Source organism: Serinus canaria, chromosome 13 (assembly GCF_022539315.1).
Source record: "Serinus canaria isolate serCan28SL12 chromosome 13, serCan2020, whole genome shotgun sequence".
Classification (NCBI taxonomy): Eukaryota; Metazoa; Chordata; class Aves; order Passeriformes; family Fringillidae; genus Serinus; species Serinus canaria.
The window spans coordinates 16753350-16780582 of NC_066327.1; the positions used below are offsets into that span (position 1 = coordinate 16753350).

Below are 27233 nucleotides of genomic sequence, written 5' to 3' on the forward strand. Positions count from 1 at the left end.
AATCTCACTTCACCTCACATTATCACCCCTATCCTTTCAATTTAAAAGGGCTGCGTGCAAAGCAAAGGGCCATGACCAGCCTTTCCTGTGGCTCGGCACACCGGAATCCCCTCGGCGGTGCCCCGGGCCGGGTGGTGGAAGGGGCGCGGCCCTGCCCGGCCCTGCCTGCCCGGAGCGGGGCGGTGCTGCCGGGGCTCGCCGCGGGCCGGCGGGCGGGCCCTCCGTCTGTCTGTGACTCCGTCTGTCCGGCCGTCCGTCTGTCTGTAACTCTGTCCGTCCGTCGGTCCCAGGCGCCCCAGGTCCCCGGGGAGCCGCGGGTGGTGAGTACCGAGGGAAGGGGCCGGGGGACAGCGGGGTCCGGCTCGGACCCTCCTCACCTTCTGCCCGCAGCCGTGGAACGAGCAGGAGGAGAGGAGAATGCCCATGGAAGCCATGAGGAAGCTGGGTAGGAAAGCAGCGGAACCCCGAGAAGCTGAGAGTGCATGTGGCGTTAAGAGCTGAGCTGTTCTCTCACTTCCCTTCCGCCCTGCCCGGACCCTCAGTGCTGGCTTGGCTTCCACAACGCTCAGCAAACGCGCAGTGTCAGGGGCACGCAGCGTGCGGGCTTCTTCTTGCAGGTTTTTATTAATTTTATTAATTTTTGTTAATTAAAACACAACAATTGCATTATGCAGCGCAGTCCCGGTGTGTTTCCATTGGCATGGGACAGTCCCAGCCCTGTGGATGCAGCCCGGGCTGGGATGGGCGGTGTGGGATGCCCTGGGCTGAGCTGGCAGCTGCTGCCTGAGGAAATCCCTTTGGGCAGCTCTTCCCCAGCCCATCCTCCGTGCTGCCAGGCTGCTCAGTGTGCCACCTTCCCCTGCTCACAGAAAGGGTGGGAGAAGGGTCCTAAGGCAGGAATAACTTGCTGAAAGCCTTGGCAAACTCTCCCTGAGGAATCCGGGTGGGATGGAAGCTGCTGGAGGGATCTGCTTCAGCCACAGGGCAGGGCAGCCAGCACGCTCAGCTGCCCTGGGAGGTGACACAACTTCTCTGGAATTGCTGGCTGCCTGCAGGGATTCCGTGGGATCTTCCCCAAAAATGCAGGAGGCTGCTGCTGCTCGGGAAAAGTGAGGAGATCCCGTATTTGGAGTGGGAGCAGGTTCCACATTTCACAAAAGCGAGGTTTTATTGTCCGGCTTTGCAGGTTTTCTCACATGAGTGGATGGCTGCTGGTTATTGTGCCAAAAGCGAGGCAGCTCTGTTTCCACATGTGTTCCTTAAACGTGGTTCTCATTATTCAAGTTATTTTCAGTCCTTTGTGGAAGTAAATGTTTGTGGCTTGAATGTTTTGCTGGAGGATATGAAGAATTCTGTCAAATTCCAAGGTGCAGGCACTGTTGTTCCCGTGCTTATCTGGGTGTTATCATGGTAATATTGAATTTCCTTGTTGCTCCACAACAGTAAAGACATTATTTGAAAAAGGTTGTTGTCCAACAAGAGGAAGGTCAAAGATTTAGTTGTCAAAATGATGTGATATACTTTCCTGTTGTATTCTTAGGAGGAGGTACATTTTCTAAGGGCCCAGCTCTGGTCAGTTTGTGTGGAGCTTGGATTTCTGATTCACCTTTGCAGTTCTCCAGAAGTTGTTCATGTCTTTTTAGATAATGGATTTAAGCATGACTTTTCAGTGCATGAATTCTGCTGTCTAGCAAGGGTTACATGAGGTTGGGGAGTGATCACATAAAGTGATAATTTAAATGTAGAAAAATAAGGAAAGCTGAGATGAATGTTGCAGCAGGAATACTTTTGATTCAGTTTCTACTCTAAAATGCTCACATCTGAAGTTCCACCTCGTAGTAGTTATTTCAGCAGGTGAGTGAGCTTCACAATCCAGTTTTCTCTTACTCTCAAGGAGACTCTGATGTGCCACAGATGAATGAAGTCCAAGCCAGCCCTGGGCTGCAGGTAGTGCTCCCCCAAAAACAGAAGCCAGGCAGATGCTGCCACATTGTGGGATCAGAAAGGAGGGCCCAGATGGGCTCCAGAGGTAGTCTGGAGGTCTGATGACTTCTAGAGACTGCAGGACCTCCCTGTATCTTCATTTTATGGCAGTCAGTTGATAACAGACACTGGAAATTTCCTCAGTTCTGTCTTGTTTTTTTTTATCTTAAGCGAAGTTTGTCACAACGAGACACTCCCTGAAAGGCCAAAAGGAGTGATAAAAGTGAATGCAGGGTTGTGTATAATAGCAGCTTTCAGAATAAAAACTACAGCAGCTCCTTTTTCAAGTTCTGTGTACAGAATGTCCTTCAGTGTCCAAACCATGAACCAAAGGTGTTTTCTCAGGATTGGTTTTTAATGTGTAAGAATAAAATCCAGTTTTATTAGACAAGCCTGGGCTAACGGTTACAAAATTGATACAGGGCAGTACTTTGAGGCAGAAAAGGGTGAAATGAGTGTTGGAAATTGTGTCATTTCCTACTGTCCTGACATGGCAAGGGGCAGGGACTGGGTCCTGAAAGGTCCTTTTCATGCCACGGAGAGAAAGCTGTCATGCAAGTCAGCACAAAGAGCCAGTATGTGCACAGATCTCTGGAGCCAGAAAGGTTTTACTTAGAACATTTCCCTACTGTCTGGACACCACTGAAACCCAGGCACCCCCTCCCATGCAGATGTTTTACAGCAGCACCAAACTGAGCTGTCTGGGGTTTGTCTTGGCACATTTCAGAAAGTTCCCAGGTTTGACTGAGCTGCCTGTAAGTCCTGGAGGAGGGACAGGACTCAAAAGAATTTTCACTTCTGAAATCTTTACTAAAATCTCAGAAAACAAACTCATTGCTACACATAAAAAGTAGCCTGGCTTGATTTTTTTTCCCCTTCAGCTTTTACAGTGTTGATTTGCTGAGCTTTGGGTGCATGAGAAGCCCTTTGATTTGTAACTCTGTGATGGTAAAACAAATAAAACTTCTTAGGCAAATACAGCTCCAAAATGTACTTTTGCAAAGTAGAGCTGACACAGGCTTTTGTAATACTCCCTTGATTCTCGCTGTGTATTTAAGGGGGGTTGTGAGGGCTGTAAATCATCCCTGAGCACAATTTGCAGTCCTGTACAGGTGGGTGGGATTGGAAACCTGCAAGGTAGGGCTGGGGGTCTCCTCCAGGTGTGATCACTGTGAGCATGTCCCTTCTGGCAGTGCAGGTTGTTCATTTGAAGATCCTGACTCTTCACGTGGCACTGAGTGCCCTGGGCTGGGGAGAAGGTGGGCATTGGGCATAGCTGGGGCTGGGAGGGCTTTTCCCACCTCAGTGATCCTGGGGTATTACAGCAGGGAGGGAGACAGCCCCTGTGACACAGAAAATCCATCCCTGCTGGTGCCATGCTTTGGGGTCTGTGTTTGAAACCCTCCTTTCAGTACCAGTTCAGGCACAGCCAGCAAAGAGTGGCAGAGTTGGGTTATTTGGGAGGGTACAGGAGCTCACCCACTGAAGAGATGCTCCCTATCTGGGTCTGTGCTGAATGGAAACTCCTTTGGAAAGGAGTCCCAGCATGGAGCAGCAGATGAAACAGAAACTCCTCCCTGGTGTTTTCTGTGTGTTGGCTTGAGACGTGTCTGCAGCTCCAGGGACAGGGACAGTTGGATTAGTTGGGTGGAATTACTTTCTAATTGGTTCTAGAAGTCTCTGAAGAAGCCATTGTAAGTAATAAATTCTGTAGCTGGTTCTGCTCCTGTGGGTTCCTTCTGCTCAGGCTGTCCTAAGGCAGAAGGCACCACACAAAGTCACTCCTCCAAACACTTCTCCCTCCAAACCTTTGGGAAACTCACACTGCAGGGATGGTAGCAGGGAATGTTTTCATTAGGAAATATTTCTGTACCAATAGGGCTGTCCAGCCCTGGCACAGCTGCCCAGGCAAGTGCTGGAGTCCCCATCCCTGCTGGGATTTAAGACTTGGTGATGTGGCACGTGGGCACATGGGTTAGTGGAGGCCTTGGCTCTGCTGGGAGTGGTTGGACTCGGAGATCTCAGAGGGATTTTCCAACCTGAATGACTCCACAGTTCTGTGATGCTCTAGCTGCTTGAGAAATGGTGATTAACAGCACATTCTGGGGCAGACTCAAGTGGCATCCTTAGCACTGCCAGTTCCAATAGCAATTTATTAATTGGTACAATTAATTCAGGACAATTGGACAATTAATTGGGCAATTAATTTAGCAGTGAGAGTTCCATGGGCAGGAGTCTGGCTGATGTTTGCACTGCAGGGAGAGGACGTGAGCAGCACATCAAATCCATGTTGTCATTGGCACTCTGGGAATGCAGTTCCAGAAAGGGAAGCCTGGCAGTTACACTTCTCAGGGTTCTCTTGCTGGGTCTCACCCCAGACCACTGAGTTTCTGGCTGACATGGCCTTACTGTACTGGTGCTACCAGGTATTGGGGCTTAAGGAGTTTTCTGGAGAATTCTGGGTGTTTTCTGCAGGTGGGAGAGCTGCCTAAGTGCTGGCAGTCACTTGGTATGCTCAAGTTCCATTAGGGTTTGTCTCATCAAGACCTTGCTCTTTCCCAGTCAGGCAATATGTTCCCAGGATTAAATTACTGATATAATTGCCCTGTTTTACTGTCTGTGGGCAGCTTGGTCTAGAGCACTAGTTCCAGCAGAAGTGTCCCACCTACCATTGTGCCCATTAATATGTTTTCTACTTCTGTACATTATTTTGATCAGGTGCAATTTCCTTGTAAAACCAGTTTTGCAAAAGTGTGACGTGCTTTTTTTTGCAGCGGGTCATTGGCTGTAAAAAGCCACTTCTTAGGTAACAAACCTTTACAGTATTTGGCAGATTAAATCCCTGCATCAAAAAAAGGAAACAAACAACCCACAAGAGAGGTAGACTGAGCTGTGCTGTGCTGTAAATGTCCCACTTGCAGTTAATTTTTAGCAGCTGAGCTGGAGTGGCTGTGGCACTACAATAAACCCTCTGTCTGGCTTTGCAAGGTGGAACAGGCTGCAGGCAGAGGTTTTTTCAAGGAAGCCTGCCAGAAAGGCAGTGCTGCTGCATTCCTGTCCATTTCCCAGCCCTGCCAGCAGCAGGTGTATCCCACAGGATGTCAGCTTCCCTCCTGGGAAAGGTCATTCCTTGCTTCACAGGGATACAGTGGGGAGGCTCCCTTGAGAAAATCTCATTTTCTCGATTTCCAGGCAAGCTGAGAGGTTCCCATTTTGCTTGGAAATTGCTTTCTCTCTGCTGAACTGAGGGTTTCAGCCCTTGATTTTTGTAAATGCTGTGTTCAAGTCTCACATTGTACATTTATTTTTGGTTTAATTGTCTTTCTTTGTATTTTCAGTGAGTCCTGGTGATGGCAGCGATGACAGAGACCAACCATATCCATGAAGTGATGGAAGGGCCAGAAGGAGATGATGCCAAGTGCAGTTTCCATCACACGATGTTCCTGGAACCCCAAGAGAAGAAGAGGAACATGAGGGCTCTGCTGGTTAAGCAAGCAAAGGAAACTTGCAGCTGTACCCCAGCCAAAATTAAAGATTGCGTTTTGGGGTTTTTCCCCATCTTGCAGTGGCTCCCTAAATACAACCTCAGGGAGTACCTCCTGGGGGATGTCATGTCTGGTGTGATCGTGGGGGTCCTGCTGGTCCCTCAGTCCATTGCCTACTCCCTCTTGGCAGGGCTGGAGCCCATTTATGGCCTTTACACCTCCTTTTTCTCCTGCATCATTTACTGCATCTTCGGCACCTCCCGCCACATCTCCGTCAGCATCTTCGGCGTGGTGTGCCTGATGCTGGGCCAGGTGGTGGACAGGGAGGTGGGGAGGGCTGGCTACCAGCTGGAGCCAGCTGTGCCCAATGCCCTGCCAGGCCCAGGAGGGCACGGGAATGGCACTGGGAACGGGACAGAGCCACTCTGTGACAGTGGCTGCTATGCCATAGCCGTGGCTGCCACCCTCACCTTCATCTCTGGGGTGTACCAGGTAAGGGGGGCTGGAGCTGCTCCACACCTCCTGTGGGTTCTTTTGGGGTTTTCTTTTTTTAATGCAGGGATTTCACCTGGCAAACAAAGGTTTGTTACCTAAGAAGTGGCTTTTCACAGCCAATGACACGTGCAAAAAAAACACTTCACCCTTTGGCAAAACTGGTTTTACAAGGACATTGCACCTGATCAAAATAATGTACAGAAGTGGAAAACATATTAATGATAGGTAGGTAGTACACTTCTGCTGGAGCTGTTGTTGGCCTTGTGTTAGACATAGGAACAAGACTGGACATCTGATTTTTTTGTGCAGAATATTATGTTTTTTATTATGGAGAGTTCATTTTTATATGGCATTAGAAGGTACTGTGTTTGAATGTAATTGGTTAGTAATCTAGTGAAACTCAGTTCATTGGTTGGTAAGGGTGATTGTACATGTCTATCAAACTTTTCTAGTTTTAGATAGTTTACATATTTTCTTCTATATTAATATTCTAGTGAGACAATTCTTGTTTTTGGAAGTGCATCTCATTTTTTTCATAAGAATAGATTGTTATGCAAATTGATTTTCACTCTTAGAATTTGTTTCTCCTAGAAACTCAACAGACTAACTGTTAATTTAGTTAAAATAGTAATAAGTCCTGATTTTACAAGGCCTTTCTTTTGTAAAGTTTTACCTGCACCTTCAGCTCTCAGGGTCTGCTCACCACCTTCCTCGCTGTGGCCTGAAGCTCTGTTTATTTTTTTGGCATTAGACCCCATTTCATTGGGCCAAAATGTGCTGCATCAGCTCCTAACTCCAGTCTTTAATCATTCCAGCCTTTAACAAAGAAAAATTTGGACAGTAAAAGTATCTCCAGTTTCCTTTTATTTGTAAATGAGCTTTTAAAAATTTGCTGTTTGCCCATTTGAAGCCAAAACAATGCTACTGCATGGAAAGGATTCCACTGAGAGGATACAATATATTTTATATTTACATATCTCTATTTATTTCCTAGAACTCACTGCTTGCCTAAATTAAAGCAGGTATCCTTGTTTTTAGAGTCTTACACATTAACCAGAATGGGATTATTTTTAGCAGTACTGAAGAGCTGTGGTATTTGAGTTTGTGAGTTCACATTCATTTGTTCCCATCTGTCCAGGGTGACAGCCAATCAAAGTATATAGGAGGTGAGCAAAACATGTTTGTGACACTTTAAAACATGGGTTTTGGACACAACCTGGAACTTTTTGTACTGCAAGTTCCTGTTATTTCAGAAATATTCTGGTTCTCTCAGGGTACACTGGATTTTGGGTTTCATCTTTCATCCCTGTGGGATGGGTGCAGTTTGTGAATTGCAATTTGCAAGTACAAATACAATTAAGTTTCTTTATCTGGAGAAATCAGATCAGTTTATCTTCATTCCCTCTGAATATTAGGCATATTCTCTACAGGCCAACACTCTCAAATTTATTTTTTTCCAACCAAAACCACACATTCTTTGTATCAGAAACTTTACAATCAAATCATAAAAAGAAAATCTTCTCACACCAGTTAATACGAATACTAACTAGGTCAGCTAATTATTATTGATGTTTTACACTTAGAACAATATTGAATTAATTCACCAGGCTATAAGGGAGCCTTTGAGAGCTGTGAGCTGATTTCAGCCAGTCCAGGTTCCAAACCTGCCTTATCTTCAGTAATTATTTGAAATTCTTATGGAGTTCCCAGTTATCTCTATTTTTATGATCTGCAGCAGAGGAGTTTGCAGCTCATAGACTTTCTGAGTCAGAGGCACCAAACTTTCTGCTGTGCAAAGGACATGTCATCCCACAAGCTGTGGTTTTATTGCAGGCTCTGAACTCCAGTGCAAGGCTGACAAAGGCCACCAGGAAAGTTTTAGATCCTTGCAAAGTTCACAGAGTTTAGAGGAACGTAAAGAGAAATGGCAAGAACAGGCAGTATTTCAAATGTGGGGTTTGGATTTTTCCCCTAGGGTTTCTTTTCTTTTTTCTCCACCAGGGTAGTTAGCAGAGCAGACAATAAATATTTGTTCAGGGGATGAAGATCCCCCAGAAAGCCTGGTTTGAATACTGGAGACTTTTCTCCCTGCTCAGACCATGCCTCATCCTCCAGCGCCGTGCACGATGTTGGGTGTTTTTATCCCAGCTGACAAAATCTGTGGGATTTGTGTCCTGACATGTTGTGTGTGATTGGTTCCTTTCAGGTGGCCATGGGTTTCTTCCAGGTGGGCTTTGTCTCCGTGTACCTGTCGGATTCGCTGCTGAGTGGGTTTGTCACAGGGGCCTCCATCACTGTCCTGACCTCACAAGTCAAGTACCTTCTGGGCCTGGACATTCCTCGGAGCGGGGGCGTGGGCTCCCTCTTCACCACCTGGATAAACATCTTCAGGAACATCCACAGCACCAACATCTGTGACCTCATCACCAGCTTCTTGTGCTTCCTGGTGCTCATCCCAGCCAAAGAGCTTAACGAGCGCTTCAAATCCAAGCTCAAGGCTCCGGTTCCGGTGGAGCTCTTCGTGGTTGTGGCAGCCACTCTGGCATCTCACTTTGGGCAGCTGAGGGAGACTTACGGCTCCAGCATTTCTGGGCACATCCCCACGGGGTTTCTGCCTCCGCGCCCTCCAGTCTGGACCCTGATTCCCAACGTGGCGTTGGATGCCATCCCCATTGCCATCATTGGCTTTGCCATCACCGTGTCCCTCTCGGAGATGTTTGCCAAGAAGCACGGCTACTCCGTGAGGGCCAACCAGGAGATGTACGCCATCGGCTTCTGCAACATCATCCCCTCCTTCTTCCACTGCTTCACCACCAGCGCTGCTTTGGCCAAGACCCTGGTCAAGGAGTCCACGGGCTGCAGGACCCAAATGTCTGGCATGGTGACCAGCCTGGTGATCCTCCTGGTCCTCCTCGTGATCGCCCCTTTGTTCTACTCCCTGCAGAAATGCGTCCTCGCCGTCATAACCATCGTCAACCTCCGCGGGGCCCTGCGCAAGTTCAGGGACCTGCCCAAGTTGTGGCACCTGAGCAGGGTGGACACGGTGATCTGGGTGGTCACCATGGCGGCCACGGCGCTCATCAGCACCGAGATCGGGCTCCTGGTGGGGGTTTGCTTCTCCATGCTCTGCGTCATCTTCCGCACCCAGCGGCCCGAGGCGCCGCTGCTGGGCTGGGTGGCCGAGTCGGAGACCTACGAGTCCCTCTCTGCCTACAAGAACCTGCAAACCAAGCCTGGCGTGGTGGTGTTCCGCTTCGAGGCCCCCATCTACTACATCAACAAGGAGTGCTTCAAATCCACCCTCTACAAGCAAACTGGGGTCAACCCCGTGTGGGTGAAGGCAGCCAAGAAGAAAGCAGAGAAAAGAAAGCTCAAGGAGAAGGAGGAGGGGTCTGGGGACAAGCGGAGCAGCATCCCCGTGGATTTGGGGTCGGAGCCCGTGGGGTTCCACACCATCGTGATCGACTGCTGCGCCGTGCAGTTCCTGGACACGGCCGGCATCCGCACGCTCAAGGAGGTCTGCAAGGACTACAAGGACATCGACATCCACGTGCTGCTGGCCCAGTGCAACCCTTCTGTCAGGAGCTCCCTGCTCCGGGGGGAGTTCTTCAAGCAGGGGGAGGACCAGCTGCTCTTCCACAGCGTGCACCAGGCCGTGGACTTTGCCCTGGGCACGCAGGGGCATGGTGCTCCCAAGAACTAGATTGGGAAGAGAGGGATTGGAACAAGGGCTGGGCAAACGTGTCTGTGTGTCTGTGCAATCGATGTGTGTGTGCTCAGGGAGCAAGGCAGCGTGGTGCCAGCACTCTGGTACTCTGCAATCTCTCTGGATTTACCTGCCTGAGGTGGTGATTCCATGGGAGGTGCTGAATGAAGGCAGTTTTTAACTTGTTTGTGGCAAACCTGCAGATCTTAAGTTTGCACAGGGTTGTTCAGCTCATGTCCTCTCTCCAGAGCTTTGTGTGTCTCAGTTCCACCCTGAAGTTGTGATCAAGTCTTTTTTGCCACCCTGTCCTTGTGGATGGGGTGAGATTTTGGAGTAGTCTGGACATCCTGTGCAGCTGAAGAATGAGGCAACTCATTTCTCATCCCTCATTCTGGCCTTGCTTTCCATCACCACACCCTTGTGTTTGCCCAGGAAGGGCTGCTAGGGACTGTTTGCTCTGGTCTTTACTGGGCAGTGCTTGAATTTGCAATCTCCCTGAATTTCAGATAGAGAAATCAAATCTAAACATGCAGGAAAATATCTTGATGAATATCTTCTAAGCAAGCACCTCTCACCTCCCGAGGTTTTGGCACTGCCTCCTAATTCAGCCAGGCCACAAGGACATGGTTATCTCATTTCTGCACAGGCCTTTACCTGCCTGTGCCCATGGAAATGCTGCCCTTCCAGCTTGATTTAATTTTTTTTTTTTCCACAGATGACTCTTTAGAAGTCTGATTAATTCTTATGGTCAGTCAATTGTTTTCCTAATATTTAGGAGCTCTTTAGAATTATGAGCATTAGATATGGAAAATATCTAGCTCTTTAATTTTAACCAAAAAAAGTCCCTTCTAGGCAGTTTTTTATGCCAGGTAGAGAGAATCACAGGCACCAAAGTGAAAAGGGACAAATAAATTAACCAGCATGTGCCCAAATGTGTCCATGTCACACAGACTGTACATGGATGCAGCACTTATTGGCTCTAAACCCTTTGCTCTGTCCTGGGAGTGCACAGACCATTGGAAAAAGAGCCAGGAAAATTCTTTCCTGGACCTTTTTTTTTACCAAGTCTGTATAAATAGAGCTTTTTACTTTGATTTTTAAATTCTGTGGAAGAGTGCCTGTTCTTCATGCTAAAATACAAGGATAGGATTTTTGACTGCTTTTCCTCCCAGCAGTAGAATAAAATGGTGAAGACAGGATTGAGAGATTCACAGTTTTTCCTGAATACCAGCTATACACAGCACACATCCCTGGAAGAGGGTGCTTTCCTCCCATAGGAGTTTACAGTCTGGATTTCAGGTGCTTCACAGCTTTTAAAAGGGAATGGTGCTGTGAACAGGCAATATTCTCATCCTTAATAATTCAAAAATAATGAGTCAGAAGTAAAAAAAGGTAAAGTAAAATGCAGTGTGAGTTGTGAAATGTTTACTTAATAGAAAGAGATTTTGAGTTTAAACTGTTTTGTTGTTTGGGTTTTTTTCTGAGCAAGGACCAGTAACTATTCTCTTCTTTCTGTGAAAGCTGAATGTCATGGATCACTTCACTCTGGGGGCCTCAGAGAAGAATGAGGCAGCAGGAAGATGAGTCCTTTTTGTGTTAACTGAACTTAGTGCATTTTTGAGGGCACAGAGCAGCACAGAAGTGCTGGGGAGGTGAGGGGTGGCTGCAGCACAGCTTGCAAAGGGAGAACCTCACTGATACCCACCCATGGCATGTCCTAGAGCTGGCCCTGCTGAGGAGAAAGCCTCTGTGTGTCACTGGGAAAAGTCTGCAGTGTTCAAACCCCACAAACGCTGTTCTGCCTCAGCCCTGAGGCTTCTTTGTGAAGGAGATGAATCCCAAATTCTGCTGAATTTTTCCTTTGCTGCCATAACCTCCTGCAGGAAGGTTTTCCTGCTGGGCTGAGGATGCTTTGTGCAGCCTGGGGAGTTGTGCTCACTGAACTGGCATTGCCAGGGAGGATTGGGCTGAGCTGTGGAGCAGCAGTGAGCAGGGTTACATTTTTAGGCTGTATTTCGGTTTTTAACCAAACCTGGTTTGTGTGCAGAGCCCCTGGGAGGGCAGGTTTGTCCCCACAGGGGTGACAGTGCCATGGCCTGGGGGAGTCCCTTTGCAGCTCAGTTTGTTCACCTGGTCAGAAAGAATCTCTGGAACTCTGAACTAAAGCCTCGATGCAGCTTTGAAATGCTGAGTTTTAACTCCTGTTTTGCCAGAGGGCAGAGCAGCACTGAAAGTGCTGATGATAAAGGACAGCACAGGTGGTTGCAAATGTTTCAAATGTTGCTGCAAATGTTCCTGCCTTCCTGCAGCTGCTTGTTCTCACCCCTCTGCCCTGAGGCACGGGAGGAAGGAGCTGCTGCCCAGGACACTGCAGGGCAGCCGGGATGGGACAAAAGTCAAATAACAGCTGCTCTGGGTGATTCTTCCCTCTTCCCCTCTCTCCCACGTTCTTTCCATGCTGCCCAGGTGGAGATTTTTTCACCTGTGACCGTGCACAGGTTTGTGTAACCAAGTTCCAAACCTTTATTTATTAAAAGATGGTTTTGCAAATCCATTCCTACCTGTGCCAGGAAGAGAGGAATATCAGTGTTAACTTTAAAAAGGACCCACTTCCTGCAACTAGTGGGATGTGTATTTGTGGCTTCTAGGTATTTATTTACATAAAAGCACAATAAAACAGCCATAAAATAATTTTTCAGGTAATTAAATTAGATTATATCTAAAAGATGTGCTGAACATTACCTGGAGCACGTTGCATTTGGCCTCAGTGCTGTTTGTGCAGCCTCCAATTTTCATTTCCAGCAAAACACAAACTATTAAAATGCAACAATAAAAGCAGCCAAAATAAATACTTTTAATGTTATTTAAAATTCATAAGTATCTATTAATGCATGCTGCCCTGGCTAAATGGGAACTGAAATAAATGCCATTTGCCAGAGTTCAGTGCAATAGGGCGTTCTTGGGAATTAACTGGAGATTAAAGCTTGTTATGGCTGGAATTTCTTAGAACAGTGGGTTCCAGCCCTGTCCCTCTTAGGCCTGGAATTGTTTTTTAGCAATGACATGGATCTGATTTGAGCCTGCTGGCAAGCAGCACATTTTTTGTGTATGAACCCTTTAAAGCAATCTAGTTTTATCTTTAGGAATTGGGGATCACTGATTGGAAACTTTTCCTCCAAAGCATTTGTTTTATAAAGGAATCCATGTATTTATATATTTGTGTTTTGCTGCTCTGTGATGGATGCAGCAGCTGGATATCTCCATTTATGCTTTTGTGATACTCCTGTCCTGGAAAGGGCTCTCCTGCCTTCTGCTGTTTGAGATGGACAGTGCTGGGCATGTGCCAGGTTTTTAAGGGGAAATCTGCCATACTCACTGCTTCCTGTGCCTCCCCCATCCCCTGAATTTGGGAAGAGGGCCCCTCAGAACGATTGGGTTTGGCTTATCCATCAGTCTGGAGCAGGGATCTTCCTCCCAGGTGCAACCTCCAGAACCCCAGACCAGACTAGAGGCTGGTGTAAATCAGCTCAGCTCTATTCCCAAATGTCCCAATCAGCAATTATCAGTCTAAATGAAGAATTAAGAGATCATTAGCACGTTCATTAATGACAACAACAGAGCATTATGGAAATGAGCTCTCAGTCTCAGCTGTACTGGAAATCTCTTTAGCACTCTCCTGCTGAATGCCAGGCTCTGTTTTTTTCGATTTCACTTGTCTGAGTGTTCTGACACAAAACCCATTTTCAGTCCACTTTACAAACTTCAGGCACTGCGGTGGGCACGGGGAGCTCGTTCTGGGTTTCCTTCTGCCCCTGCCAAGCTGGGATTGAGTGATGCCGATGTCCTGTGAGGCTCTGCAGCTCCAGCTGCTCCCAGCACTGCAGGACCAGCCCCTCCTGCTGCTGCTGCTTCCTCCTGTGCTGTGCTGCCAGTCACTCAAATATTGACTGTAAACACAAGGAGCTGTGTGTGATCACTGCCATGTGACCTGCTGCTCCCTTCTCATGATCTTCTGATAAAGCCCAAGCTCCTGAGCAGTAAAGTGAGTGTAAAACAGCCCCAAAGCCCCCCAGTCCTCTGGGAGAACCAGGGCTGGGGGCTCTGCTGGCTGAGGGGTCCCAGACTGGAGCCTCAGCCTGGTTTGTGGCTGGTGGGGGCTGCCAGGGTGTTTGTGGGGCTGGCAGAGGGATGGTGGGGCTGTTTGTGGTGCCCAGCTGAACCTGGAGGTGTTTTTATTCTGGGATCACTGTGGTTTGTTGTCCCTTTGTCCACAGTGAGTGTGGCACGAGTAGAAACCAGAGATTTCAGGGTTTGTGGTTATTTATTTTTGTCTCACTGTAATCTCAGTCCACACCAGCCAGGCCAGCAGAGCTGCAGCCATGGAAGGTGCTCCCTCCTGGGAGGAATCTCAGCCACCCTTTTATCTCTCCTGCCTTTTGCCGAGGGGTTGGAATCCACTGCTGGTGGGGCTGAGGAGCAGAGGTGAGAACTGCAGGAAACAGTTAAATCCGGGCTTTGAGCCGTGCCCAGAGCCTTGGGCTCAGGTTGGTGAGCTCTGCCTGGGCTCTGTCCCAGGTCCAGCTGAGGGTGAAACTCTTCAGGCAGAAATCTGCTTCAGGGCATTATCTTCTCTTGTGGCTTGGGTTTCTTCCACCTGCTTTGGAGAAGGGATTAAACACTACAGTTAACTGACATTTAAATTTTTTTTTAGTGGACATTGTGAAGCTGAGATGCAAATATTCCTGTGCTGCTCTGGCCATGCTGGGCTCTGTGTCTGTGCCACTGGCTTTGTTCTGCTGGGTGTAGGATGATGCTCTGGGACTCCAGCCTTGGTGTGTTTCTCCACACCACAAGGTTTGCCCTTCTCTGCTGGCACAGACAAGAGCAATCCTGGCTTTAGTGCAGCCTTGGCACTGGGAATGACCTCGTTAAATCCCAAGAATTAATTACACTGGGTCATCATCCTAATGAGCCTTTGGAGGGTCAGCTGCTCGTGTGAAAATTAACCTGATTTTTATAATTTCAGTCAGATTCTTTCTGAAGTGGAAATCATTCTGAGCCTTGCTTTTTCCTTGGAGATCATTGCAGTGCTAAAAGCAAGGCCTCTGGGTAGGTAAAATGGCAAATATTTAATATTTAGATTTAGTTCATAGCATAATTAGTACCTGTCTATTTTATTCTCTAGAGATTCTATAAGCTAAGGCATAATGGTATTCTTTGATGTGCAAATTCTCCAAATATTTCAGCATTGGATGGAGAACCAAATTTCCATTGAGGTAAAATTACTGCTTCAACATTTGAATCCCAGCTCTGTCAGCACTTAGTCCAGCTCCCAAATGATCTAAAGATGTAGGTGGGAAACATTTGTTGAACTTGGGTCCAATTTTTTATATCTGATTTTTTTTAACTTAAAGAAGTAAATTTTATGCATATATGAAATTCAATTGAAACAAGGTTAAGGAGAGGTAAAAATCTCATTTTTTATGACAAGCACATGATTCTTTGAGTCTTTAGTTTTGTGTTTCTGAATATCTCTAGTATGTCCTTGGTATGGTCTGGGGTGTGATTTTTTTTAATAATTGAAAATTTAGAATAATTTTAGATAACTGAGAATACTGTTCTGCAGAACACAGAAAATGGCAAACTGTGCCTTGAGCTGGTTGGAGACCCAGTTTAAGCAAACAGGACCTTAGGCCTGGACTAGATCCCACTGGTCAGCAGATCTGACTTGTTTACAAAATAATTTATGTGTTCCTGGAGTAAAAGGTGGGGAAATTATGGAGTGTGTGGAAAAGATCACTTTATTTTTGCTGTGATGTGTCTGTAAAAAGAAGGTGTAAAAGGCCCCAGGTGGGTGGTGGAGCTCAGGGTGCTGGGGGAGCTGTGTCACCCTGTGCCCAGGGTGGGGACAGAGCTGCTGCCACCAGCCACAGGTTTGTGGAGAAAACTGGATTTTGTCCATGTCCTGCCACCAGTTCTGTGCCCATGCCCTGCCTGGTGGTGGCTCTCTCTCCTTGCCCTGTCCTGTCTGGGCTGTACCCATTGTTATTCTTCATTGTTAATTTGTCAGCATGAGAATTTTCTGTCAAATCTGGGAAAATCACTGGGATTTCTTCTGCACAATTAAAAAATGACGTTTGTGGGGTTTTTTCTTGTCACTGACTGATGGCACCTTCACCTTGCTCTGCCCCAGCTGCTCTGTGCAGCCAGGATGGGTTTGTGGTGGCATTAATAACCAAAATCAGCCTGTGGGGACAGTGGTGTGCCCTGTGCCAGGGAGCAGCACCTCCTGAGCCAGGGCTGAATTCCTGAGCTGTGGAAGTGGCCACATTTTGTTTGGTATTTGGTGCTGCTTGCACTTTACACCAGGGGCAGTTACAGCAGCTGGCGCTGCACACTCAGCCTTGCAAAACTGCTGCTCTGGATTTCAGTGCTCCTTGAGATAAACCAAGCTGTGCCAGGGAGCTTTAGGGTGGATTTTGGGAAAGGTTCTTCCCCCAGAGGGTGCTGGGCACTGCTCAGGGCTCCCCAGGGATGGGCACAGCCCTGAGGCTGCCAGAGCTCCAGGAGGGTTGGAAAACCCTCCCAGGGATGCCCAGGGTGGGATTTTGGGGCTGTGCAGAGCCAGGGGCTGGGGTGTGATGGTCCCTGTGGGTCCCTTCCCTTTGATTCTGTGATTCTGTCCCAGGTTCTGTTCCTTGCTCAGGTCATGGCCAGAACAAGCCAGAAAAACCTGTGAGCAGCTGTGAGGGCAGTTCTGGGCAGTTCCTGTGACATTGTGTCTGCAGAGGTGTCCTTGAGTTATGGAAAAGGCTCTCGTGGCTCAGCTTTTACCTGAGGATGCCTTTTACCTCAGGGGACCTCTGTGCACAGGCTGCAGCTCCTGTGCTGGTGCCAGCAGAGTAGAAGGAGCACTGGGGTATGGCAAGGCCTGCAGCAGCTTCCTCCTGAAAAGCAGAGAACAGCCCTTGCCTCCAGCCAAACCAGTCTGGTTCCCAGCTGAGGGAACCAGGCTCAGCCCGCAGCACATTTATTTATTTATTTAGTTATTTATTTATTTACCTGGGCAGCTTTAGGCTCTGCCTTACCTGGGATTAACTCATCCCTGCCATCCACTCTCCTGTGGGACCCCCAGCCCCATCTCCTGCCTCTGGGGCTGCTTGGGAAGGGTGTCCCAGGGCTCCAGCCTGCTCTGAGCCCTCCCACACAAACCTGTGAGAGCTTTGGTACAGCCTCTGCAGCACCTCCTCATGGAGAGGCTCCGTCACCCCTTGTCCCAAAGCTGCCACCACACCCTGTGACAGCAGGGACACTTTTGGCCTCTCAGTATTTGTGTAATCCTTGTCCTGCTGGGGCCCCTGAACATTAAACTGCCCTGCCAGGGAGCAGAGGCTGTTTCCTGGCATGAGTTATCTCCTGCAGAAATGTAAATAATCCCTTTCCAAGAAACAACTGCAGAGGCTCTCTTCAGCTTTTGTGTCCTTGGGTGCTTCTGTTGTGTTTTGCCTTCTCAGCAGTGGCACCACTTCTGGGCTTGTCTCCTTTTCCTTGTTTTCCCCTTAAAAAAGATGATGTTTTGCAGTAAATACATTTCAAGTGAAGCTGAACCAGCAGCCATCCAAAAATGCTGCCAGACCCCCCACGTGAAGGTAAGGAAAAGCATCTCTCTTCACCTGGCACCTTTACCTGCCTCACTTCCCTTTTCTGAAATAAAAATTGTGATCTGAGTTGTGGGGAGCAGTGAGTGCAGCCATGGCTAAGCCAGGCTGGCCATGACCTGAGAGGCTTCCAGAAGCCAAATAATTACAAATATCTTTACAAACCTTGAAGCAAACCAAGCCCCTTTGTGCAGTGCAGTTAAATCTGTTCCCAGGAAAACTGGAGATGTAAAACAGAAGGGATGCATTGACACAGCAGCACAAACCTCAATTTGCTGCATTTGCCTGTTGAAGATGCCTGGATAACCATCACAGACACAGGAAATTCCATGGGTTTTGCTCACTTGAGTCTAGAAAACAGCAACTGCCCCTCCTGCATTTCCTGTGCCTGGAGCTTGTTGGCACTGCTCTGTTTCTCACCTGCCTGCAGTGTGCTATAGATGGATGTTTAATTGCTCACACACCATGCCAGCAATAAAAACTTTGGATTTCATGCTCTGGGAAGCAGAGGGGGCTGTGTCAGTGCAGGCAGGGTCCTGTCCCCACCTGCATTGCCCAAAACCATCCGTGCACCCCAGCCATGCCCAGGATGGAGCTGAGCATGGGCTCAGTTTATAGTGGCAATAGAGAGCAAGCCCTGAAGATGCTTTTGGAAACAAACTGTTTCAGCTGTGCTGGCCTTGCACGGTGAGGGCAGCACAGCCTTGGGTGCCTCAAGGTCACCTGGAGTTCCCTGGTGGGTTTCCTTTTTTTTTTGTGATGCTTTTCCCACAGTAAACGTGAAACTTCTGTATTTTCTGCCCTTGCCTCACATCATGCAGAGAAAGGAATTCCAGAGATGTGCATGGTGTCACCAAGGGTGTCCTCACAGCCCCTCTGCTGGGATGGATGGCATGGAGTGGCCTCTCCTCAGTGCCCACAGCTGGAATTTCCAGCACAGAGAACCAGCAGGGATGAGGAGCTTGAGAACTGCAAAAAGTGTGGAATATCTTAAAGTAAAGTGTGGGTTGTATTTAAATAGATATTTATTATTGGAGTGTGCAAAAGCAACTGGGAATTTGAACACAAGAAAGGGGAGAGAAAAAAGTTCTAGGGGAGGATGGCAGGGAAGGCTGAGAGGCAGAAATCTTGGGGAGGGGGAAGAGCAGGGCTCTGTCAGGGCTTCCCAAGATTTATCAGGGCATAAAGGAAATCTCAACAGATAAAAGAGCTCCAGAGTATAGAAATGAAGATGGAATTGGGAAGGAAAAGCAGCAGCAGGCAGCAGACTGAAGGTGACCTAAATCCTGTCACACTTTGAAAAAGTGCTTCACCCCATTTTTGTGGTGCTCAGGGCAGAGATCCAGAGCTGGAACTTCCTAAATGAGATCAAACCCAAAGATGGATTGTGCTCAGCTGTGTTTCATCCCAAGGAACAATCAGACTTTAAAGTCCGGCCTGGCCAGCTCTTCAATGGCTGACTCATCACTTCTTCAGTGAATTTCAAGATGAAGGATTTGTGGAGAAAATAGAAATTTGGGTCATTTTCTGGGGAAGAGGATGGAAAAAGAAAATGAGTGAGTAGAGACCACATCACCCAGGCCAAGGCAGAAAGTGAGCTGTAAGTAGGAACAATTACAAAGTGCCTGAAAGGAAAGATAGAGTTTGTTACTGAGAGCAGGGGAAGGGAAGGGGGAACTCTCAGTGTTGCACCTGAAAATACATGAGCTGTGGAGGAATGGCAGAGAAAAAAAAGAATTGATATAAATAGATAAAAAGATTGAGCAGCTGCCTCCCTCCCATGTGCTCTCATTTTCTCCTGCTGCCAGAGAACACGGATGTTCCTTATTTATTTACTCCTAATTACTGAGATCCAGACTTCCCCTGATGAGATAAATGCAGCTCAGGATGCTGGTTTTCCCCTTCTCTCCCCAGCACCTGCATCCAAACCCTGTGGAATTCCACCTCTCCATCCCCAGCCCAGCTCCCAGCCCCCTCTCCAAGGTGCCTCTCAGGCAGGAATTCATCCAGCTGCACAGGGCACGGCACACCCAGCAAAATCTGGACTGGGTCAGTGGGAAAGAGATGGAAAAGAAGGGGGCAGAACGGGGGAATGTGTGCTCAGAGGGCTGCTGGAGGTTGTTGGCACAGCTGACAAGGGCAGAGCAGTTCCAGCTGGCATTTATGAGGCTGCTCTTTCCATTCAGGGTGATGAACAATCCTCTTTTCCTGGCTGCTGCTGCAATTGCTCACCTTTACCTACCCAATAATACAACCCTGCTCTTTTCCCAGTCGTGTTTCTGCCCAGCAAAGCCCCTTGTTAGGTGTGCCAAAAGGCTCTGCAAAATGTGAATTGTGCAGATTGAACACATCCAAAGTTCTGCCGTCTCCCTGAAGTAACCTGAGTCACCACAGCTTTGCCCTCTGCTTTGCACAGCCTCTGTGGAGGAAAAACTACCAGGGAAGGAAAGTCATTCTGGAATGAGCTTTGCTGCTTGGTTTTTGGCACAAAGGCTTGTCCAGAATAGCTGAAAACCTGAGCAGAGGAGCCCAGTGGGACCTGAACTCGCTCAGTTCAGAGAGGGGCAGAGCAGGGAGGTTTCTTTCCATTGTTGCCCTTGTTTAGCAAACACTTCTCCAGATCCAAGCAATCCTCTTATCTGGCAGGAGCACTTCTCTAAGCCCCCTCAATCATTCTTGGTGTCCAGAACAAGTTGTCAGCCAAAATACTCTCTGAGAATGGTGTTTGTTTTCCAAACACAGCTCTGCTTGGTGGCTGCAGCGTTTCCAGCTCCCGCACAGAGATAAAAGAGACATGGCTTGGCTCAGGAGCTCAGACCCCAAGGGAAGTGGCACCTGGGCCAGCTTCTCCTCTGCCCAGAGGTGCTGCCAGGTGGAGACAGCTCCGTGCCCAGGGGAGAAGCTCCAGGTGCCGAGGAAACACCAAGTTTGCAGCCAGAGGTAAGATTTGGTGATGTGTGGGATGTGGGAAGATTTGGATGGGATTTTTCCTCATCCCAGTTCAGTTCCAAACCACAGCCACTCTGGGTCTCCCTTCAGGAGTGTTTTTCTCTCTGTCTGTTGTTCAGTTGTCACAAAAAGGAGTTTTGGTGCAGCTGCATTTTGACTGAAAAAACTTGGAGTAGCTCTGAAGGTGTCTCTGTAACTTAACCAGCCTGAAAAAGCAGGCTGGTTTCATTCTGCAGATGGGAGCCCCTGTTAGATGGAAGCCACTAATGCAATGTAAAACTATGTAATCTGGAAGGAAAAATTAATTTGCAAATTATCTCCCTTACCCACATCTTGGTTTCTAAAGTATCCCTTGGAATATCTTAACATTTCCAAAAGAAGGTTTTGCCTAAGTCCCAGTGTCTTGATGGCAGAAGGAGTTTCAGTTTGAATGCAATTCAGTGAAATTTCAGTGAAATTCAGTGAAGTTCCTGTTTCAAAACAAGAGGGATGGGGAAGGAGCACAGGGGGCTCTGTAGCTGTGCCCCAGATTTGGGGGTTGTGGTTAATCAGCTCCAGAAGTGACAACGGATGAATCAACCTTGGGAAAACGCTTTTGATAGATTTGTCTGAGATAATTTCCCTTTGTTTCTTTGTTTGTTTGTTTGTTTATCTGCCCATGCCCCGAGCCCTGGAGCTAAGCAAAGCCCCCGTGCTCATGCCTGCAGCCCCTCACACCTGCCTGCTCTCTGCTCTCCCACTTAGCTCCCCTGTGCCCATGGAGGACACGTCCAGCCAGGAGCCAGCACCCAGCAAAGCCACCCTGGGCTCCCTCGGGCCGCACGAGGCTCCCACCACCTTCATCAGCCTGGAGGAGCAGGAGCCCCCAGCTCCCAGCAGCAGGGAGCTGATCCTGGAGAAGGCCAGAGCTGCCTGCAGGTGCAGCCCCGGGGGCCTGGGCAGGTCCCTGCTCCGGCTGCTGCCGGTGCTGGAGTGGCTGCCCCGGTACAGCCCCCGCACCCAGCTGCTCGGGGACGTGGTCTCGGGGCTCCTGGTGGGCGTGGTGGCCATCCCTCAGTCCATCTCCTACTCCCTGCTGGCCAACCAGGATCCCATCTACGGCATCTACACCAACTTCTTCTGCAACATCATCTACGCGGCCATGGCCACGTCGCGCCACGCCAGCGTGGGCTCCTTCGGGGTGCTGTGCCTCATGGTGGGACAGTCGGTGACGCGCCACCTGCAGCTGGCAGGCTATGGGGACAGCAGTGCCACCCTCGGGGGCAACTCCAGCTCCCCCAGGAACGGGACAGAGCTCTGTGACCGCAGCTGCTACGCCATCACCGTGGCCCTTTCCTTGAGCTTCCTGGTGGGCCTTTACCAGGTAAAACGTTCACCCTGGTGCTGTTTCCTCCTAGGAATGTCGCTGAGTTTGAGATCTCCAAGTGTTGGGTCAGACTTAAGAGTCCTGAGAAACATTTCTAGACCCTGACACCCCTGAATATTTGTGAATGCAGTGATTTTTAAAGTGCAAACACAGCTGAATGGGGGCTGTTTTCCTCCATGGGACAGCCAGGTCCTTGGATGTGTCTGAAACATCCTCAGCAAGAGAAGAGAAGGATCTGTGAAGCACCTTACCACCACCCCAATCCTGCAGCTGGGCAGCTCAGAGCAGGTTTGGGGCTGGCAAGGACCACCCTCAAGGACCCTGCCAAGCTCCCTGGCACTGTCCCCACTGCCTAGGCTGAGCTGTCACTGAGCAATTCCAGGCTTTTCCACTGCAACAGCTAAAATTCAGGGCATCCCAAGTGAGTGCTACCCAGAGCTGCTCTGATGGGGCTCCTTGTGAGGAGGCAGCAGCAGGGACCTCCCAGGATTTTCTGTGTGGCATCCCCAGCCACAGAGAAGTGTTCAAGGTAGGTCACTCTAGTTTTCCATCCCCCAGATTAACTCCTGAAGACAAATTCATGGAATTTATCTTCAAACATGGAATGCTCAGCACATCCCCAGACAGAGTAGCCAGAGCTGCTAAAGGGGCAAAGTGACATAAATTACCAGCCACCCCTTCCAGCCCTTCTCACTCTGCTGAAGCTGTGGCTGCTTTGCTTTCCAGATCCTGCTGGGGGTTTTACAGATGGGCTTTGTGGCTGTCTACCTGTCAGAGCCTCTGCTGGGTGGCTTCGTGACAGGCTCCAGCCTCACCATCATCACCTCCCAGATGAAATACCTGCTGGGCCTGAAGATCCCCCGGCACGAGGGGGTGGGCTCCTTCGTCCTCACCTGGGTGGACCTTTTCAGGCACATCCACAACACCAACATCTGTGACCTGCTGACCAGCCTGGCGGCCTTGGCCATCATAGTGCCCGTCAAGGAGCTCAACGAGCGCTACAAGGAGAGGCTGAAGGCCCCGTTCCCCATCGAGCTGCTGGTGGTCATCGCTGCCACCCTCATCTCTCACTACTTCGACTTCGAGCGGCGCTACAAGGCTGCCGTGTGTGGGGACATCCCCACGGGCTTCAGGAAGCCCACTGTCCCCGACATCAGCCTGTTTCCCAGCCTGGCACTGGATGCCCTGCCCATCGCTGTCATCGGCTTTGCCATGACCGTGTCCCTGGCGGAAATCTTTGGCAAAAAGCACGGCTATGCTGTCAGCGCCAACCAGGAGATGATCGCCATCGGCATGTGCAACCTCATCCCCTCCTTCTTCTACTGCTTTGCCAGCTCTGCCGCCCTCACCAAGACTCTGCTGAAGGAGTCCACGGGTAGCCAGACCCAGGTGTCCGGGCTGGTCACCTCCCTGGTGCTGCTGCTGGTGCTGCTGTGGATCTCCCCGCTCTTCTACTCGCTGCAGATCTCCATCCTTGGCGTGGTCACCATCGTCAACCTGCGGGGCGGCCTCAGGAGGTTCCGTGACACCCCCAGCATGTGGCAGCTCAGCAAGCTGGACACAGTGGTGTGGTGGACCACCATGCTGTGCTCCACGCTGGTCACCACGGAGATCGGGCTCCTGGTGGGCGTTTGCTTCGCCCTGCTCTGCATCATCTTCCGCACGCAGCGGCCGCGGGCCACGCTGCTGGGCAAGGTCGGCGACAGGGAGGTCTACGAGGACCAGGCTGCCTACAAACGGCTCAGCAGCATCGCCCACGTCAAAATCTTCCGCTTCGAGTGCTCCCTCTACTACGCCAACAAGGATTACTTCAAGGCTGTGCTCTACCAGAAAACCGGGCTCAACCCCGTGCTGCTGGCTGCCAGCCTGGCGGCCCGGGCACGGCCAGAGCCAGGCAGGGGCTGCTGGAGCCCCGGGTGTGGCTGCCTGAAGCAAGGCAGGAGCAGGGCAGAGAGCCCTCCAGGAGATGCCTGTCCCCCCTCCACAGACATGCACACCCTGATCCTGGACTGCGGGGCCATGCAGTTCATAGACACCGTGGGGCTCTCTGCGCTCAAGGAGACGCACCACGACTACAAGGAGGTCGGGGTCCAGGTGCTCCTGGCCAACTGCAACCCCTCCATCCGCCAGCGGCTGCGGGAGGGAGGCTGGGCCGGCCAGGCTGGCGGCGCTGGGGGCCAGCTGGCCTTCCACAGCATCCACGATGCCGTGCAGTTCGCTGAGCGCTGGCACCGGGGGGATAGCAAGGACAAGCAGGCTGCTCTCCCGGAGCCCGAGGAACAGAACTTCCAGGTGTCTCTGTAGCCCTGGGGGCGAGGAGAGGTTTCTTTAAGGGAGCAGGTTCGGTGTTTGGGCTGTCAGAGCGAGCAGGAGGGGCTGGGATGCTCTGCCAGAGGGACAGAAGGGTGGGAAGGGTTTGGGGAGGGCTGAGCCCGGAGGATGCTCAGGATGGGGCAGAGGTGGGAAGGGTTTGGGGAGGGCTGAGCCCGGAGGATGCTCAGGATGGGGCAGAGGTGGGAAGGGTTTGGGGAGGGCTGAGCCCGGAGGATGCTCAGGATGGGGCAGAGGTGGGAAGGGTTTGGGGAGGCCTGAGCCCGGAGGATGCTCAGGATGGGGCAGAGGTGGGAAGGGTTTGGGGAGGCCTGAGCCCGGAGGATGCTCAGGATGGGGCAGAGGTGGGAAGGGTTTGGGGAGGGCTGAGCTCGGGATGGGGGGGCCGGAGCTGCGCCTGCCCCGCGTGGCCGCTGGAGGGCGCGGGTGAGCCGCGAGCGTGGCCGGGACCTGCCGGGAATTCGGGAAGGGACCACAAAAACTCATCCCAATCCATCCCCCACCATGGCAGGGACCCCAAAAACTCATCCCCTGATCCCAATCCATCCCCCACCATGGCAGGGACCCCAAAAACTCATCCCAATCCATCTCCCACCATGGCAGGGACCCCAAAAATTCATCCCCTGATCCCAGCCCACCCCTGCTGTGACAGGGACCCCAAAAACTCATCCTGATCCATCCTTGCTATGCCAGGGACCATGAGCATCATCCCATTCCCACCCCCAAAAGAAATCTTGCTGGAGGGATCTGTGGCTTGGCAGCCCAGGGATGGGAGACTGCTGAAAATAAAGTGTGTGGAAAAGAAATCCTGAGGCTGTGCTCAGGAAAATGCCTTTTTGTGCTTAAAAATTAATTTTAAATGGATTTTAAAATTGTTTTAAATGGTGTGCCCAGCTGCTTGCAGTCCTGGGGGCAGGGCTGTGCCAGGGGGACTGAAGTGACCAAAGATCTCCTTGCAGGGAGGGATGGATGTTTGTGCTCCAGGTGTGGGTGGGGTGCAGCTCCCAGCAGCTCTGTCCAAGGATCCTCTCAGGCTATCCCAGTGTGAGGAAACTCCCCAGGGAGTTACCTCAGCCCCAGAACAGAGGAATGGGGCACTTCAGGGGGGGAGTAAAACCAGCAAGGCAGTAAAAACCTCCTGTTACCTGCCCCCCTTCCCCTTTTGAGCAGCATTGCCATCATCTCCTTTGCAAGCTGTTTATGGAGAAAATGACCCTGTTTTAGTCAGGCCTCAGAGGCATTCATGGTCTCAGCGGGGTCAGAAAGGCCCAGCAGGAAATGAAGGCAGTGCTGGCACAGCCTGGTGCAATCCAGAGCAGAGATCCTGCAGTGGGACACAGATGGCAGCTGGGACAGTGCCCCAGGGACACCCAGCACTTCTCAGGGGTGATGACCTCTCCCCCCTGTCCTCTCCAGCCCTGGCACCTTGCTGGCAGCCCCTGCCCTGCCTGCTTGCCCAGCTCCAGCCCTGCTGTCCCCACAGTGCCCAGGCACTCAGGAATTGCTGCTTTTCTATCACTTCTCAATTTCTGTGGGAGGCCCAGGGAGCTGTGACACAGGAGGGACAGGTGGCACAGCCCAAGGTCAGTTTGTGGGCAGAGCTGTGGGAGCTCAGTGCTTGGCTCATCCTCCATCCATCCCTTGGGTGAGGGCAGGGAGGGGCAGCTCCTGGGGGTGGAGGGGCTCCTGCTTGAGGCCACCAGCCCAAGTCCCCAATGTCCCACAGGGGACTGGCCCCAGGACCTGCCACTGTGTCCCAGAGCCAAGGGTCCCTGCTGGAGCTTCCCAGGGGCTGAGGAAAGGCCAGGCAGCTGAGAGCAAACGTTTCCCCCCTGGCAGGCAGCTCCCTTCTCCTGCTGCTGCTGCCTCTGCCCCCTGCCTGCCTGGGCTCTATAAATACTCCAGCAGTGGCTCGGGGAGAGGATTTGCTGCTGAGCCTTTGTCAGCCACAGTGGGAGCTGACTGTGCCACTGGTAATTATGGCTCAGCAGCAGCTGGACAGGTTCAAATCCTTCTGATGCTTTGAAATGCTCCCTCTGGGCAGCTTTGAGGAGTAAAGGTTTGGCTGGTGCTGATTGCTTCCCCTCTGGAGAGGCTGATGGCTGCACCAAGGGCTGCTCTCTTCTCTCCCAGAGCCTGTTCCTGGAAAAACAGCCCCTGGAATGGCCAGGAGCTGCTTCTGCAGCTCTCTAACTGCTCTGAAGCAATTAATGTGCTGCCAGCCTGTGCTTACCTGCCCTGTGCACTTCCCCAGCAGAGAAAACCGAGCTGGAGAGGGCGAGCAGGGAGCTGCAGGTGAGGATGGCTCTGGGTTTTTGGGGTAAGAGCCAAGCCTGGGGACAGTCAGTGCACCCCTGGTGACACAGGAGCCACAGAGAGGGGCCTGGGAGAGCTGTCAGCTCTAGCAGAGGGACAGAAGAAGGGCAAGGACAGGATGAGGTGATCTGAGGAGGAGAATGACTCCAGGTGGAATTCTGGCAGTGGCCAGGATCCTCACAGGAGTGGCAGCAGTGGCTGAGGTGCCTGTGATCTCCCACAGGGGCTGGGAAATCTTCCTGTGGCTGCTGCTCTGCCCCTGAGCTGGCTCTGCCCCTTGCCCCTCTTTCCTCCTGCATGGAGCCAATTTCTCCCACTTTGTGTCACTTTGCTGCCCTTCAGCCAGGGAGAGGAGGCAGATCAAGCTCCCCTGCTCCTCTGGGGGCTGGCAGGAAGGGTTTGCAAACCCCCTGCAGGCTCTTCTCATCTCTTTGAACCGCTCTGAATAAAGAATTCTCCTTCTTTTTCCTTTTGTTTTTGGTAGGGAATTAATAATCAGAAATGATGCTGCCCCACCAAGCAGGTAAAGGACTTGGGAAATTGGTTTTGCATCTCACAGAAGCCCCAGACAGCCCAGGCACTGCTCACAGCAGCCCAGGGAGCTCAGAGGACAGAGCCACAGCAGCAGCCTGAGGCTGCCAGGGGGGCAGAGGGTCCCCAGGGCCAGGGGGAAATCTCTCTGCAGGTTTATTTTGGTTTGTGCTCAATCCCAGTGGAATTGGCTCATGCTGCCATGGAAACAGCAGCAGGGCTCCAGCAGGGTTTGCAGCCATCTCCAGGGAGCAATCCCTGGGGAAAATCCCCCCAAACCATCCCCTGGGGCCGGGGGAGCCACGCTCAGACAGGGCAGGACTGTCACAGCAGTGAGGGGACACAGCAATGTCACACACGGAGCTGGGGACTGTCCGGAGCAGAGCTGGTGTTGGAAACCCCAGTGAGAGCCC

General features: G+C 50.8%; 2 protein-coding genes across 4 annotated transcripts; both read left to right on the top strand.

Moving 5' to 3' along the window:
* The first annotated feature begins 152 nt into the window (after positions 1-152).
* On the top strand, positions 153-15816 carry SLC26A2 (solute carrier family 26 member 2). Of its 2 annotated transcripts, none has more exons than XM_009091704.4 (3): positions 153-320; positions 5322-5960; positions 8170-15816. In XM_009091704.4, exons 2-3 carry the CDS (start codon positions 5334-5336, stop codon positions 9664-9666), a joined length of 2124 nt encoding a protein of 707 aa, XP_009089952.2. In that variant the 5' UTR covers positions 153-320; positions 5322-5333; the 3' UTR covers positions 9667-15816. The 2 variants fall into 2 exon arrangements, with proteins under 2 accessions (XP_009089952.2, XP_050835776.1); XM_050979819.1 differs by lacking the exon at positions 153-320 and adding an exon at positions 330-617.
* Positions 15817-15956: 140 nt separating this feature from the next.
* On the top strand, positions 15957-24233 carry LOC103817534 (sulfate transporter-like). 2 transcript variants are annotated; one of them, XM_018915587.3, is made up of 4 exons: positions 15957-18927; positions 20070-20267; positions 21021-21639; positions 22369-24233. In XM_018915587.3, the coding sequence occupies exons 2-4, from the start codon at positions 20122-20124 to the stop codon at positions 23944-23946; spliced, it is 2343 nt and encodes a 780-aa protein (XP_018771132.3). In that variant the 5' UTR covers positions 15957-18927; positions 20070-20121; the 3' UTR covers positions 23947-24233. The 2 variants fall into 2 exon arrangements, with proteins under 2 accessions (XP_018771132.3, XP_030084953.2); XM_030229093.2 differs by having other exon boundaries at positions 15957-18883.
* Positions 24234-27233: the final 3000 nt, after the last annotated feature.

Coding starts and splice junctions, on each gene's coding strand:
- LOC103817534 (XM_030229093.2), top strand. Junction 20,268..21,020: donor CACCAAGTTTGCAGCCAGAG/GTAAGATTTGGT, acceptor TCTCCCACTTAG/CTCCCCTGTGCCCATGGAGG. Junction 21,640..22,368: donor TCCTGGTGGGCCTTTACCAG/GTAAAACGTTCA, acceptor TTTGCTTTCCAG/ATCCTGCTGGGGGTTTTACA.
- SLC26A2 (XM_009091704.4), top strand. CDS start 5,334: ATGGCAGCGATGACAGAGACCAACCATATCCATGAAGTGATGGAAGGG. Junction 5,961..8,169: donor TCATCTCTGGGGTGTACCAG/GTAAGGGGGGCT, acceptor GGTTCCTTTCAG/GTGGCCATGGGTTTCTTCCA.